The 16246-nt window shown below is 40.4% G+C and overlaps 1 protein-coding gene across 1 annotated transcript in view; it reads left to right on the top strand.

The window, feature by feature from the left end:
• The window catches only part of MSN (moesin), a 68417-nt gene extending 65765 nt beyond the window's left edge, over window positions 1–2652 (top strand). Inside the window, exon 13 of the mRNA XM_058536028.1 lies at window positions 401–2652. Within this exon, the coding sequence (XP_058392011.1) occupies window positions 401–565 (165 nt within the window). The 3' untranslated portion in view covers window positions 566–2652. The remainder of the gene's footprint in view (window positions 1–400) is intronic.
• The last annotated feature ends 13594 nt before the right edge of the window (window positions 2653–16246 follow it).

A 16246-nucleotide genomic window follows, 5' to 3' on the forward strand; every position in this document is an offset into this window, starting at 1 on the left:
CAGATCCTGGGCCACCTCTTTGCCTTTTTTTTGGCCCCGTCCTCCACCCATACTCCATTTACCTCTTATATTCAGAAAATACTTAGCTGACACAATTCCTACCTGAATCTTTGGTATGTTGTTCTACTCTAGGAGAATACCTGTCATCAGTTGGTCCCCTAGGTTTGTGTTTTTTGTTTTATTCTTGCCCAATTGCAGTCCTAAAAGGGCTGGTGGAAATGGCTCTCAAAAAATATGTATGTGTGTGTGTATAAAGGGGGAGTGAGTGGGGGTGGGGAGAGAGAAAAAAAAGAAAAGAGAAAGAGAGAAAACAAGAGAGAAAGTAAGAAAGATCTAGTTAAATGAGGGGAGGTAAAATGAGAGGAAGCCATTAATCCCTCATCCCCTTGGACCCTCACAGGCCCTTACCTCAGAGCTGGCCAATGCCCGTGATGAGTCCAAGAAGACTGCCAATGACATGATCCATGCTGAGAACATGCGACTGGGCCGAGACAAATACAAGACCCTGCGCCAGATTCGGCAGGGCAACACCAAGCAGCGCATCGATGAGTTTGAGTCCATGTAATGGGCACCCAACCTCTAGGGACCCCTCCTCCCTTCTTCCTTGCCCCCACACTCTTACACTCTCGCCTTACTCACATTGTGCTGGAGCCACTAACTAGAGCAGCCCTGGAGTCATGCCAAGCATTCAGTGCAGCCATGGGACCAATCCTAGCCCCTCAGCCCTCACTCTCTTCTCTGAGCAGAGAAATGGCCCACTTGGTGCCAATGGGACCCTCTTTTCCCTCTCTGACCCATTCACTCGAGCTTGCTAGAGGAGACCATTCTCCAGCTCAGAGGCACTTTCCACTTGATTTGGGAAACACCTCCACATTTACTATTGTACTGCCAGGGTCAAGTGAGGAGTAAGTTGAAAACTAGTCCCCACCCCTGCCCCACTACTGTCTTCCTCTTCTGGGATCTGTGATTTGCAGAATTGGAACATCACAGGGTTTAGGGAAGGAGGCAGGGCCCTGGCTATATGCTCTAGGATGTCAACTGACCTAGGATTAGGCCTCCCAATGCCCGTTCTTTCTAGAGTATTTAGGCTTTGTAATGCTTGAAGGCTAAAAAGATATTCAGTCATTCTTGACTTTACCTCCCAGATTGGGCCTGTTACAAACTCAGTCCCAATAAGCCTTGTCCTTGAGTTCAGGGACTCACTTTCTCCCCAGGGTGAGATGGGGGAGACGGTCCCTGCAACAGCCTTCACCAATATCCTAGAAGGACATTGGCCCTTCTATAGGCAAGGCTGGGCAGAAGTTCTTGCCCTAATGCCTTATGGGAGCCTAGGCTTGTTTCAAGTGAGCTCTATGGGCAGAGGTATCCCTTACTTATTATTCTGGGTTCCTCCACTTTTCTTGGGATCTGCCCCTCCCCACTCCAATCCCCAAATCCCCTCCAGCTAGAACAGTAGGGATGGTTACCCAAAAACCCAGCCAGACTAATATCCTGACTTTTGGTTACCCAAAAGTCCCATCCAGAATTCTTGCCAAAGGGAGGAAATGTTCACACCTGGTCTCAGTATTTTCCCTGGCAGGGGTTCCAGGCCACTTCTCCCATCAGAGCTACTTAGGCCACAGCTCCTGCTTCAGGGCCATCCAGGCCTTAGTATGTTGAGCCCTGGAGCTTGATATCAGTTGGCTCAATGATGAGTGGGTGGAAGAAGCTGAGTAAGGTGAGAGAAGCCTGTGGCCCGGGTTCCACAGTTTACTTGACCCCCTCAGGTGCCTAATAGCCCCTTCCCATCACCCCCTCAAGGTGGTGACTGGGCCCTGCCTCTGTTGGACAAATTTCTAACCCAGGTCTTGCCACCATCTGTGCTGTCCCTTGGAGCTGTAAACCAGAGCGCTGTTGGCGGCTCTGGCCTGGTTCCTTCCACAACCCCACCCCTTGCTCTCAACCCAGGAGCAGCCTCTTCCTTCTGTCTCATGTGCGCACTCTTTTTCCTTCTACCAGTATTATATATTCTAGTGGCATCTAACTCAATATTGATTTCTCTATTTCTTGCTAATGCACCCTTAGAAGATATTAGTCTTGGGGCAGGATCATTGTGGCCTCATTCCCTTACCACTCCCACACCTGGGAGGTGTGTACTATACTATAAAATAATATTTTGCCAGAAACATTAACATAAGAAGCTTTCAGTATTAGTGATGTCACCTGTCACTATAGGTCATACAATCCATTCTTAAATTACTTGGTATTTGGTTTTATTGTTCCTTTTTTTTGCCTTTTCCCCAGAGTTCAGTCCTCAAGGGACCATACTGTCCCTCTGTGCAGTGTCCCTAGTTCAGAGCCCATGGCTTCGATCCCTCCCTCCTGCCTGCATCCCCCGCCTGACCTTGGGGAGCCTTATGTGCCTTCCTGTGAATTATATTGACACTCTCTTGGTGATATGCCCTGTATTGGCTAAATTCAAACCTGGAATTATAGGGTAATCTAGCTGCCTTCAGGGCAGTAACCCACCCCCAGGGAGGGTGGGGAGAAAGGTTAGATTTTGTGTTCAGGTTTTTTTGTGTGTATTTGTTGGGTTTTTAAAAATTGTTTTTGGAGGGGTTTATGCTCAACCCGTGTTCTATTTCAGTGCCAATAAAATTTAGGAAGACTTCACTGTGATTTGATCTTTCTTTGTGTTATGAGTGGGTAGCTGTAAGATACTTCACTGTAATTTCCACTATAGACCACCTTCTCAACTCTGATTTCATTTCATTCTCACCTCAGTCCTATGGGGAGTAGATATGACTATCCTCATTTTATAGAGGAGGGAATAGAGTTGATAAAGTAGAATAACTACCCAATGGCACAGGACTGTCTGACTTAATAGCCTATGCTGTTTCCACAGCTCCAGGCCAGTTTTTCCAATGTAGGTGGACCTTGCATTGACCATGTGATGCTCCTGGGTTCACTTGGCTTTGGGGCTTTAGGGCTGCTAGTAAGGGGTGGTTTCTATCTCTGGACTCCTCCCGGGGTGGTCAGGCCCTGTCCAGCCTCTTTGTCAAGGAGGCTTCCAGGATTGCTGCCCATCTCCTGCTACCCTTACTTACTGCAGTGCCAACAAAGGTCAGAGAAAGTACCTGGATCCCGGTTGTAAAAGGTGGTGGGGAGTGGAGTATGAAGTGAGGATGGAGAGTATATGTACAAAAGCTTTTGGTCGGCACTTTATGGTTTATAAAACATGTCAATTTTGTAGCCTAGGTATGATTATCCCATTTTTACAGATGAGGAAACAGACTCAAATAAGCCTTCCAGGCTGTCTTGGACCTGGCCTATTCTTTCACTTACCAGCTCCCTTCTTGGTGAGCCAATACTTGCAAGGAAAAGTAAAAGTTATGTATTCTGTGAGCTTTAAATCCTTACAACAACCCTTTGAGGCAGTGGCTCCCAAACATGTCTGCACTTTAGACTCAAAGATTCCAAAGCCCAGGCCACTCCCTCAGATCAAATTATAATTTCTAGTAGTCGGACACAGGCAGGCATCAGTATATTTGATGATTCCAATGTGCAGACAAAATTGGGAACCGCTACTCTAAGTTACTATTTTATCCCTAAAATGGGATGGAGAAACTGAGGCTCAACAAGATGAATTAATTTGTCCAAGGTCACAGGGATTAGAAGTAGTAGAGCCAGGATATGAACACAGGCAATCTAGTTCATGAGCCTGTGCTCTTAACGATTATACTATACCTTCTCCCTACCATTCCCACCAGGGGCCTGGAGGAGAACAGACATGTACTGAGAAGAGGAGATACTTGCACAGATTCAATTCTAAGGTAGCAAATAGAACTCTAGGGCCCTAGAAAACTTCAGTGTAGAAGGAGGCCTTAGGAATTTCTGCTAATGATAGTCCCAACTGTTGTTGCCTTGAAGAATGAAAAGATCAAGGTCCCCTCCAACCTCAACCAGAAGATGTCTGCTTTTGTATGCTTTGTATGTTGGGTTGTATATGTATAAATAATTTATTTTTTTAAAAGGAGGAAGACAGGTGGAATTCTGCTTCCAGGAAGATGGATGTGGTAGGCATGATGATGGCTCCCCAAAAATGTCCATGGAACCTGTGAATATATTACCTTATGTGGCAAAAGGGACTTGAGGGTGTGATTAAGTTAAGGATTTTAAGATAGGGGGATGATACTGGATTATCCAGGTGGGCCCAAGGTAATCACAAGGATCCTTAAAAGATGGAAGAATGTCCAAGTCAGAGAGAGTTGAAGATGCTACGCTGCTAGCTTTGAAGATGGAGGAAGGGGCCACAATCCAAGGAACACGGGTGGCCTCTACAAACTAGGGAAAGAAAGGGAACAGATTCTCCCCTAGAACCTCCAGAAGGAACGCAGTCCTGCCAACACTTTGGTTTAAGTCCAATGAAACCCATTTTGGACTTCTATCTGACCTCTAGAACTGTAAGGTAATAAATTTGTGTTGTTTTAAGCCATTATAGCATTGTTATCCATTTCTCAATATTCTCTGTTCTTGAAATGAAAATGTTATAGAAATGGAGAACAGAATAGGTTGCTATAAGTTAAGGAAAGAGGGAGGGGTGTGTGAGAAGTAGGTGTGGCTATAAGAGAGCAACATGAGGGATCCTTGCAGTGATACTCTATCTTGACTGTATCAATGTCAGTATCTTGGTTGTGATATTGTACTATAGTTTGCAAGATGTTACTGGGGGAAAATGAGTAAAAGGTACATGAGATCTCTCTGTATTATTTCTTATAACTGCATGTGAATCTACAATGATCTCAAAATAAAAAGATTTAATTAAAAAGAGGGGAGGTGGTGGTGTTCCTGGGTATATACACAAGAGCAATGAGTGCTTCTGTCCACCAGAAGACATAGCAGTACTATTTGCAATAGTTCCAATCTGGAAACAACCCAAATATCCATCAACTAGAGAACAGACAAAACTATAGTATATTCATACAATGGTATATTGATCAGCAATAGAAATAAACGAACTACTGATGCATACAACAATATGAATGAATCTCATAGGCATTATGTTGTACAAAAGAGAGCAGACACAAGAGAGAATATCGTATAATTCCATTTATATGAAGTTGTGGAGCAGGATTGGTCATCTGGAGCTGTGGTGGGAGGAATTGACTGGAAAGGAGCACAAGGAAACCTGAGGTTATAGAAATATTCTTGGTTTGGGTGGTAGTTACAGGGTATAAACATGTAAAAATTCAAGTTAGGTGTAAATTACAACTCAATAAAATAAAAAAGAAAAGGGGGCTCTCTTGCTGCAAAAATTTGAAAATACCTAGGACAACGGTTCTCAAATTTTAGTGTGTATCAGAATCAATTTGTGGGCTTCTTAAAACAGATACTGGGCTCCACTTCCAGAGTCTCTGATTCGGTAGGTCTGAAGTGGAGCCTGAGAATTTGCATCTCTAATAAGTAAGTTTCTAGGGGATGCTGTTGCTGCTGTTCCAGGGACCACACTTGGAGAACCACTGCTCTAGACTCTAGAATAGACCCACACTTTCCTGATATAGATGGAATCCCACAGAGAGAAGGGACTTGTCTAAGGTCACACAAGCAGTCAGGCAGATATGAGCCTAGAACTTGCTTTCTAACTCTTCCATGGGTGTTCAAGACCTGGGTCAGGCCTTCTCTGCCATTCAGTAGTGCTCTATTGCATGCTTTCCTATATCCCTTAATTATATTGTCTGAGCAGGAAGGGACCAGAGAGATTCCTGGATCAGTCCTTTCTCCTCATTTTCTAAAGTGGGAAACTGAGGCCCAAGAATCAAAGGCACTTGTCCACAGTCACAGTGGCAGGACTTCGCCTTGAACTATCTCTTGTCTCTGCCCCAGGCCTGTACACAGTCTACCATGTGCCACCCTTAGTGCTTACTCAGCTGCTTTGCTTCCCATTCTCTTCCTAAAGAAAGCTCCCCCTCCTACTATTTACATATCTGTGCACAGGTGATGTTTCTTGAAGCCTTTAGTCAAGATCTTAAGGAAACAGGCCACTCTACTTCCAGATCCCTTTCCAGAGCTAAAACAGAGGGCTCCAAGCCTGTTGCTTTCTGAGAACATCTATTCCCTTCCTTAGCCTAGGGAGCATTCACGGCTCTTCACAATTTGACTTATCTTATCTTCCACTACTGATCATCATCTATCTCCCCCCAGCAGTTTACATTCCAGGCATAGTAGATCCTTGCCAGCCACTCAACATCTCAGATGTGCTCATGCCTATATGCCTTTGTAATAATAATTATAATTAACATTTACGAAGCACTTACTCTATGCCAGACACTGTTCAGTGTGCGTTACAGTTATTACTTCATGTTATCTTCACAGCATCTCTGGGGTAAGGGCAGTTACTACAGATGAGGAGACTAAGGCACAGAGAGGGTAAGTAACTTGACCAAGGTCACAGAGCTTGGAGTGACAGAGGCAAGATTTGAACGTTTCTTGGAGCCTCAAACTCAGAATGTCTAATAAGCAAATATATTCTCTCTATTCTCATTGTACTCTGCTCGTCCTCTTAAGTCCCCCTCTCACTTGGTGGCACTACTACTTACTAATTCTCCGAAAATAAGAATCTGGATATTTTTCCTTGACGCTCACCCTGTCCTTGTTCCCAATCCTCCTGTCTTCCATTCTGTTCCCTAAATAGCTTATTAGTGCCACATCTACTTTACTCCTCCTCTGTTGCTGAGACCATTGCCATGGCCATCTCACTAGATCCCTGGTCTTTCTACTCTCTGCTGCCAGTCATCTGCAGAAATCCCTACCCCCTTCTTACATTCTTTGCTCAGCTTCTCCTACCAGATTAGTCTTGGTCCTTATTTCTGTTCCGTTAATATCCCAAGTTCATTCCAGTATCAGGGCCTTTAACTGTCCCACTGTCTGGAATGCTCTTCCCAGAGAACTTCCCATGGCTCTTCATCATTCAGGTTCCAACACATAGAGACCTTCTCTTACCACTCTATCTAAAGTAGTCCCCATATCCCAACACACACATACACACCTATAATAACTAACATTTATGGCTTGTAATGTGTCAGATACTGTTCTAAGCCCTTTATATATATTAAATCATCCTCACTATGCTTCTATGAGGTAAATACTGTTATTACCTCTTATTATAGATGATGAAGGAAACTAAGCTTGGAGCAGTTAGACAACTTTCCTAAAGTTGCATAGCTAATAAGGGGCCGAGCCACGATGTGAACCCATTCTCTATCTCATTATCCTGTATTATTTTTTTCATAACATTTCTTACTGAAATGATCTAATCTATTTCTTGATGTTTAGTTTATTACCTATTTTGTTCCACTAGAATATAAGCTTCACAAAAGGAGAGACTCTTGTTCCCAGCTGTATCATACAATTGCCTGGCACATAATAGGTACTCAATGTTTCTTGAATGAGTGAATGGCTCCTCCCTGGGAATATGTGGCTTTGTCTACTTCGAGTGATCTCCCCTTTTCTTTCTGAGTTCTGTAGGGGAGGAAAAAGTTTTCCTCGAGCCTCTTAGGGTCCCTGGCTGGTTCTGAAAATTAAACTGGCAGATTAACAGAAGAAAAGTATACCAATGTTATTAAATTTTTACATGTACCTGAGAGCCTTCACAAGGGAATGAAGATCTGAAGAAGTGACCAGAGCAGAAAGCTTTTATATCTTTTAGACAAAGAAACAATAAATTTGTGAAGAATTGACAAGACAAAGCAGTTTGGGCTAGGGGTAGTAAATGGTGAAGAAGTAAGTAGGAAGATAAGGGTTAGTTTAACAAGGCTTGTTTATACAGATTTCTGGGCTGCCAAATCCCCATCTCTGGTGATAAGAATGTCTTCTTTCCTCCTGGTACAGGGAAGGTACCTTTCACATGGGAGTTTTATGACTTGTTTCAGGGAAGAAGGGAGAGGTGGTGGGGGGAGAGGTCAGTGTGACCTTTCTGCATCTGCCATTTTTAAAATTCCTCAGGTTAAGATATTTAATATGCCAAGGTGCCATATTTTGGAGTAGCATGTCCTGAACCCCATCAATTCCAACATCTAATCTTCAAGGGCCAGCTTCAGTCTCACTTTCCCTCATAAGCCTCCTGCCTGCCCTCTCATCATCATTCATGTACCATATTGTCTGCTTCTCCCCTGACTCCAGCTCATGACTGATCTTACACTGATTGGCCCTCATTCATATGTGCATCTATGTTGTGTCTTCCCATCCTGACTGTATAATCCCTCCAGACAGGGGCCATGTCTTTCTTATCTTGGGATCTTCCCTTGCCAGACCAAGCTTAGTACATAGGTTCTACATAAATACTAGCTGTATGAATTAGCAACTCAATTTCACTAAATGCATTACCTGGCTCTTCAGAACATTTACAACCATGCAAAATTAGACACATGCTCTTTAAATGTATATGCTCTGGTAGCATTTACTCTCAAAAAACATTATTATTCTGACCTTTTGTTTTCTATCTCCCAGCCAGTTCACCCATTCATAGCAGAAAGTCTCCTAATCCCAAGATAACTTAATTTTTCTTATAGCCCTTGGTTTGGATTTTGTCAGAGGAGTTTAGGAAGTGTCAATTCCACTCACTATTTTTCCATGTCCATTGACCTCTCCAGGGAAACTTCTGACTTAACCCAAGCCCCTTGCCTTGCTTCTCCCTGTCAGCCCAACTTTCGCCCTTACCTTCTCTGGTCCAGGGGTATCTTTGGTGGGTTTTGGGTGTGTGTAAATAGAAAAACCTGGCAGAAGGCTGGTTGAGCTGGCACTTAACTTGCTGTTCCTAGGCAAGTGAAAAACTGTTCAGAGCATTCCTGCATTCCTGAGGAGAATGAAGGGTGTGGGACTTGTTACCAGTGACAGAACTCAGTCTCTCCCAAATAGAAATAGGCTTGTGACAAATCATCTAAAATTTAGACAGCTCCACAAATTCTTCATTTATTCATATTCATTCAATTCACCATCCGTTTTTTTTTTTATTTTTTTGTTTATTGCAGTAACATTGGTTTATAACATTGTATAAATTTCAGGTGTACATCATCATACTTCTATTTCTGCATAGATTACATCATGTTCACCACCAAAATACTAAATACAACCCATCACACACACATGTGCTGAATTATACCTTTCGCCCTCCTCCCTCCCCCCTTCCCCTCTGGTAACCACCAATCTAATCTCTGTCTCCATGTGTTTGTTTATTGTTGTTATTATCTACTACTTAATGAAGGAAATCATACGGTATTTGACCTTCTCCCTCTGACTTATTTCACTTGGCATAATACCCTCAATGTCCATCCATGTTGTCACAAATGGCTGGATTTCATCGTTTCTTATGGCTGAGTAGTATTCCATTGTGTATATATACCACATCTTCTTTATCCATCCATCCCTTGATGGGCACTTAGGTTGCTTCCATGTCTTGGCTATTGTGAATAATGCTGCAATGAACACAGGGGTGCATGTATCTTTACACACTGGTGTTTTCAAGTTCTTTGGATAAATACCCAGCAGTGGAATAGCTGGATCATATGGTAGTTCTATCCTTGATTTTTTGAGGAATCTCCATACTGTTTTCCATAGTGGCTATACCAGTTCGCACTCGCACCAGCAGTGTATGAGAGTTCCCTTCTCTCCACATCCTCTCCAACACATGTTGTTTCCTGTCTTGTTAATTATAGCCATTCTGACGGGCGTGAGGTGATATCTCATTGTAGTTTTGATTTGCATTTCCCTGTTAGTTAATGATTTAGAACATCTTTTCATGTGTCTGTTGGCCATTTGTATATCTTCTTTGGAGAAATGTCTGTTCAGGTCTTTTGCCCATTTTTTAATTGGGTTGTTAGTTTTTTTGTTGTTGAGATGCATGAGTTCTTTATATATTTTGGAGATTAACCCATTATCAGATATATGGTTTGCAAATATCTTCTCCCAATTGTTAGGTTGTCTTTTCGTTTTGTTGATGGTTTCCTTTGCTGTGCAGAAGCTTTTAAGTTTGATGTAGTCCCATTTGTTTATTTATTCTATTGTTTCTCTTGCCCGGTCAGACATGGTGCTTGAAAATATGTTGCTAAGACCGATGTCGAAGAGCATACTGCCTACGTTTTCTTCTAGAAGTTTCATAGTTTCAGGTCTTACATTCACGTCTTTAATCCAATTGGAGTTAATTTTTGTGTATGGTGCAAGGTAAGGGTCTACTTTCATTTTTTTTGCATGTGGATATCCAGTTTTCCCAACACCATTTGTTGAAGAGACTTTCTTTTCTCCATTGTATGTTCTTGGCTCCTTTGTCAAAGATTAGCTGTCCATAATGTGTGGATTTATTTCTGGGCTTTCAATTCTATTCCATTGATCTGTGTATCTGTTTTTGTGCCAGTACCATGCTGTTTTGGTTACTATAGCTTTGTAGTATATTTTGAAATCAGGGAGTGTGATACCTCCAGCTTTGTTCTTTTTTCTCAGGATTCCTTTAGCTATTCTGGGTCTTTTGTTGGTTTCACCATCCATTTTTTTTTTTTTCCTTACCTCTAATACAACTTTGCTCCTATCCACTTCCTTTGGGTTGACAATATACTGTCACAAATATCAAATATATTACATTTCTATATGGTATAGGCCCAACAATAAAATTATATACATATTGTTTTATACAGTTGCCTTTTAAATCAGCTAAGAGGAGAAAGGAGGAGAAATATGCATTTATACCATCTTTTATTATATAATTAACTTTACTAGTGCTCTTTGTTTTTATGTGTGGATTCATATTACTGTCTGGATTCACTTTTGCTGTGAAGAACTTTCTTTAGTATTCCTTGTAAGATGAACCTATCTAGCAACAAATTCTCTAAGTTTTTGTTTATATGGGAATATATTTTTTTTAATACTTTATTTTTTAAATAAGTTTTCAGTTTACGACAATTGATAGGATGGTACAGAGATTTCTCATATAACCCCTGCCCCCACACATGCATAGCCTCCCTCATTATCAACATCACTCACCAGAATGGTACCTTTTTTTTTTTTTTTTTACCAATGATGAACCTACATTGATACATCATAATCACCCAAAGTCCATAGTTTACCTTAGAGTTCACTCATGGTGTACATTCTATGGTTTTGGACAAAACTATAATGACATACATCCATCCTTATATTATTGTGGGGTATCAGAACTGGCCACCCCAAAATGTGTCTCTTTGGCATGAGGATAATTTTGGGCTAATGAGGATTATTACTTATAAAAACTGCAGACATGGGAGAAGCTCTGAAAAGTAAAATTTACCCTTTGTAAGAGACATTTACATTTGTAAGAGAAATCTCCATCTGTAAAGGTATCTCCCTCTCTGTACCAGGAAGAAGGCGGGATGACCTTATCTCTAGAAACTCTTATCAGTGCAGAAGGCAAGGGCTTAAATCCACATAATAAGCTTACTCTGGTTTACTGTGCTTTTCTGGTAATCTCCCATAACTGATCTCCCCTCACCACTAACTAAAGAAATTTAAGTTATAAGGCCTGTCCCCAGGACAGGCCATCATCATAGATAACTCTGGGTATTGATAGACTGGGAGGGTCCTTGCTAAGCCCATTCTTATTAAAGTTCTGTTTACCAAACGTTTGCTTTTCCATTTCCGTGTGAATTGCCTTCCTCCCCTTTGAAGTCCCAAACCACTACCCCCAACATTCTCCTTTGTCTTTAGCTGAAGATGGTATTTATGATGAGAGCCTCCACCATTTTGTTGAGTTACCCAGTTTCCTGGGTCTCTCCCATGTATACATGTTATAAAGCTTTGTTTAATTTTCTCTTGTTATTCAGTCTCATCTCAATTTAATTCATACCCCAGCTAGAAGGACCCAGAGTGGGTAGAGGATATGTCTTCCTCCCCTACATTATCATACAGAGTGTTTTCACCACCCTAAAAATCCTCTGTGTGCTGCTTATTCATCTCTACCCCGGCTCTACTTCTGATAACCACTGATCTTTTTATTGTCTTCACAGTTTTTCCTTTTCCAGAATGTCATGCAGTTGGAATTTTACAATATGTAGCCTTTTCAGATTGGCTTCTTTCACTTATTAATATGCATTTAAGGTTCCTCCATGGCTTTTCATGGCTTGATAGCTCATTTATTTTTAATGCTGAATAATATTCCATTGTCTGGATGTACTACAGTTTATCCATTTGCTTACTAAAGGATATCTTGGTTGATTCCAAGATTTGGCAATTATGAATAAAGCTGCTATAAACATCTGTGTGCAGGTTTTTGTGTAGACATAAGGTTTCAACTCCTTTGGTTAAATAACAAGGAATGTGATTGCTAGATCATATGGTAAGATTATGTTTATTTTTATACGAAACTGCCAAACTGTCTTCCAAAGTGGCTGGAACATTTTGCATTCCCACCTGCAATGTATAACAGTTTGTGTGGTTCCACGTCCTTGTCAGCATTTAGTGTTGTCACCTTAATTTTTGAAAGACAATTTTACTAGATATAAGATTCTTGGTTGACAGCTTTTTAAAAAAAATTCGTGTAGCACTTTGAATATGCCATCCTACTACCTTCTAGCTTCCATTGTTTCTGACGAGAAGTCAGCTGTTAACCGTATTGAAGTTCCCTTGTATGTGACAAGTAGTTTTCCCCTCATTGCTTTTAAGATTTTCTCTTTGTCTTTGTCTTTCAGCATTTTTACAATGTTGTATGTGTGTGAGAGTGTATCTGCATTTATCCTACCTGGAGTTGGCAAGTTTTCAGTCATTATTTCTTCAAATACTTTTCTTGCTCTTCTCTCTTTCATTTCCTTTTGATACTCTCATTATGTGTTGGTTGGTGTCTTCATTGTGGTGGCTCATTTTTCTGAGACTCTCTTCATTTTTTTTTTCATTCTTTATTTATCTCTGTTCTTTGGATTGCATAATATTTACCAGTCTATTTTCAAGTTTACTTACTCTTTCATTGCCAGTTCACATCTAGGATTATGCACCTCTAGTGAATTTTTCACTTCAGTTATTCTTTTTCCTTTTTTGGGGGAGGAAGATCAGCCCTGAATCAACATCCATGCCAATCCTCCTCTTTTTGCTGAGGAAGACTGGCCCTGAGCTAACATCTATTGCCAATCCTCCCCCTTTTTTTCTCCCCAAAGCCCCAGTAGACAGTTGCATGTCATAGTTGCACATCCTGGTAGTCACTGTACGTGGGACGCCACCACAGCATGGTCGGACAAGTGGTGCGTCAGTGCACACCCAGGATCCGAACCCAGGCTGCCAGTAGCAAAGTGCACACACCCAACCGTCAAGCCACAGGGTTGGCCTCCAGTTATTCTTTTTTTATTGTGGTAAAATGTGCGTAACATAAAACTTAACTATTTTAACAATTTATGGTGATGTCAGCATCATAGTGGAGTGAGTTTTTCCCTTTGTCTCTCCCTCTAAGTTACAACTAAACAGACATCCATTAACCAACAGAGGATTCCCTACACAGCACAGCAATTTTTAAGCATACATTTCAGTTGTATTAAGTACATTCACTTTGTGGTACGACTATCATCACTATCTATCTCCAGAATTTTTCATCATCTCAAACTGAAACTCTGTATCTATTAAACAATGACTCTTCATTATCCCGTCCTCTCAACCATGGTAACCAGTATTTTACTTTTTCTTTCTTTTTTTTGTGAGGAAGACTAGCCCTGACCTAACATCCGATGCCAATCCTCCTCTTTTTTTGCTGAGGAAGATTGGCCCTGGGCTGACATCCATGCCCATCTTCCTCCACTTTATATGAGATACCACCACAGCATGGCTTGACAAGCGATGTGTCGGTGCACGCCTGGGATCCGAACCTGCAAACCCTGGGCCGCACAGTGGAGTGCACAAACTTAACTGCTGTGCCACTGGGCTGGCCCCTTTTGCTTTTTATTTCTATGAGTTTGACAATTCTAGGTACCTCAGATAAGTGGAATCATACAATACAGGCATACCTCGGAGATATTAGAAGGTTCTGTTCCAGACCACTGCAATACAGCAAATATCACAATAAAGCAAGTCACACGAAGTTTTTTGTTTCCCAGCGCATATAAAAGTTATGTTTACACTATAATGTAGCCTAAGTGTACAATAGCATTATGTCTAAAAAAACAATGTACATACTTTAATTAAAAAATACTTTTTTGCTAAAAAATGATAACCCCCCTTTGAGCCTTCAGTGAGTCATAATCTTTTTGCTGGGGGAAAGTCTTGTAAAAAAACGCAATATCTGTGAAGTGCAATAAAGCAAAGCACAATAAAATGAGGTATGCCTGTATTTGTCTTTTTGTGTCTGGCTTATTTTACTTAGGACAATGTCTTCAAGGTTAATCTATGTTGTAGCATGTATCAGAATTTCATTCTTTTTTAAGGCCTAATAAATATTCAATTGTATGTATATACCACATTTTGTTTATACATTCATCTGTTGATGAACATTTGTATCATTTCTACCTTTTGGCTATTGTGAGTAAAGTTGCTGTAAGATAAATGTACAAATATCTGTTTGAGTCTCTGTTTTCAGTATTTTGGGTATATACCTAGAAGTGGAACTGCTGGATTGTGTGGTAATAGTATGTTTAACTTTCTGAGGAAAAACTATGTCGTTTTTCACAAAAGCTGCAAATTATTCTTATTATTATGATGATGACGATTTTTTGCTTGTGGAAGATTCACCCTCAGCTAATATCTGTGCTAATCTTCCTCTATTTTGTATGTGGGTCGCCACCACAGCATGGCCGCCAATGAGTGGAGTAGGTCCATGGCCAGGATCTGAACCTGCAAACCTGGGCTGCCAAACTGGAGCTTGCCGAACTCAACCACTATGCCATGGGACCATCCTCAAGTTATTATTTTTTTAACCTTATAATTTCCATTATAATTTGCATCTCTTTATTGATATTGTCTATTTGATGAGACATTGTCATCATAGTTTCTTTTACTTCCTTTTTTATTGTAATTTTTTATGTTGAGATAAAATTCACATACCACAAACTGCACCATTTTAAAGTGCATAATTCAATAGATTTTAGCATTTTCACAAGGTTGTACAAACATTACCACTAATTCCAGAACATTTTCATTATACCTGAAAGAAACCTCTTACCCATTAACAGTCACTCTCCACCACCAACTTCTGGTTCCCACAGACTTCTACAACCACTAATCTATTTTCTGTCTTTATAGATTTGCCTATTCTGGACATTTCATATAAATGAAATCATATGATATTTAGTCTTTTGTATCTGGCTTCATTCACTTAGGATAATCTTTTTGAGGTTTATACATATTGTAATATGAATCAGTATTTCACCATTCTTATGAAGGAATAATCCATTTTATTGTTATAATGCATTTTTTATTTATCTAATCATCAGTTGATGGAAATTTGAGTTTTCCCTATTTTTTGGCTATTATAATGCTACTATAAATATTCCTGTACAAATTTTTGTATGAACATGTTTTTATTTCCCTTCGAGTAGAATTGTTGTATCATATGGTCACTCCATGTGTAAATTTGGGGGGAATTCCTTAGAATTTTCTATATGCAAGATCATGTCATTTGCAAATAGAGATAGTTTTGCTTCTTATTATTCAACCTGGATAGCCTTATTTCTTTTTATTGCCAAATTTCCCTGGCTAGAACCTCAAGCACAATGCTAAGTTGAAGTGGCAAAAGCTGAATTCCTTGTCTCGTTGCTAATCTTAGGGTGAAGGCTTTCAGTTTTTCATCATTAAGTATGATGTTAACTGTGGGTTTTTAGTAGATTCCTGAGGAAGTTCTCTTCTATTCCTAGTTTGTTGCATGTTTTTATCATGAAGGGGTGTTGATTTTGGCAAATTCTTTATCTGAATCTATTGAGATGATCATGTGGTTTCTTTGTTCTATTAATATTTTGTATTACATTGATTGATTTTCATATGTTGAATTGACCTTGCATTCCTGGAATAAATCTCACTTGTTTGTGGTGTATAATTCTTTTTATATGTTGATGGTTCAGTTTGCTAGCATTTTGTTGAGGAATTTTGCATCAATATTCAAAAATGATATTGATTTCTAGCTTTCTTTTCTTGTGAAGTCTTTGTCTGATTTTGTTATCACAGTAATGTGGGCCTCATAGAATGAGTTGAGGACTATACCTTCCTCTATTTTTTGGAAGAGTTCGTGAATAGGGCCAGGATGGACATTCCCAGGACTGGTATTTAGGCACAATTTGCG

This window comes from Diceros bicornis, chromosome X (genome assembly GCF_020826845.1).
Source record: "Diceros bicornis minor isolate mBicDic1 chromosome X, mDicBic1.mat.cur, whole genome shotgun sequence".
Classification (NCBI taxonomy): domain Eukaryota; kingdom Metazoa; phylum Chordata; class Mammalia; order Perissodactyla; family Rhinocerotidae; genus Diceros; species Diceros bicornis.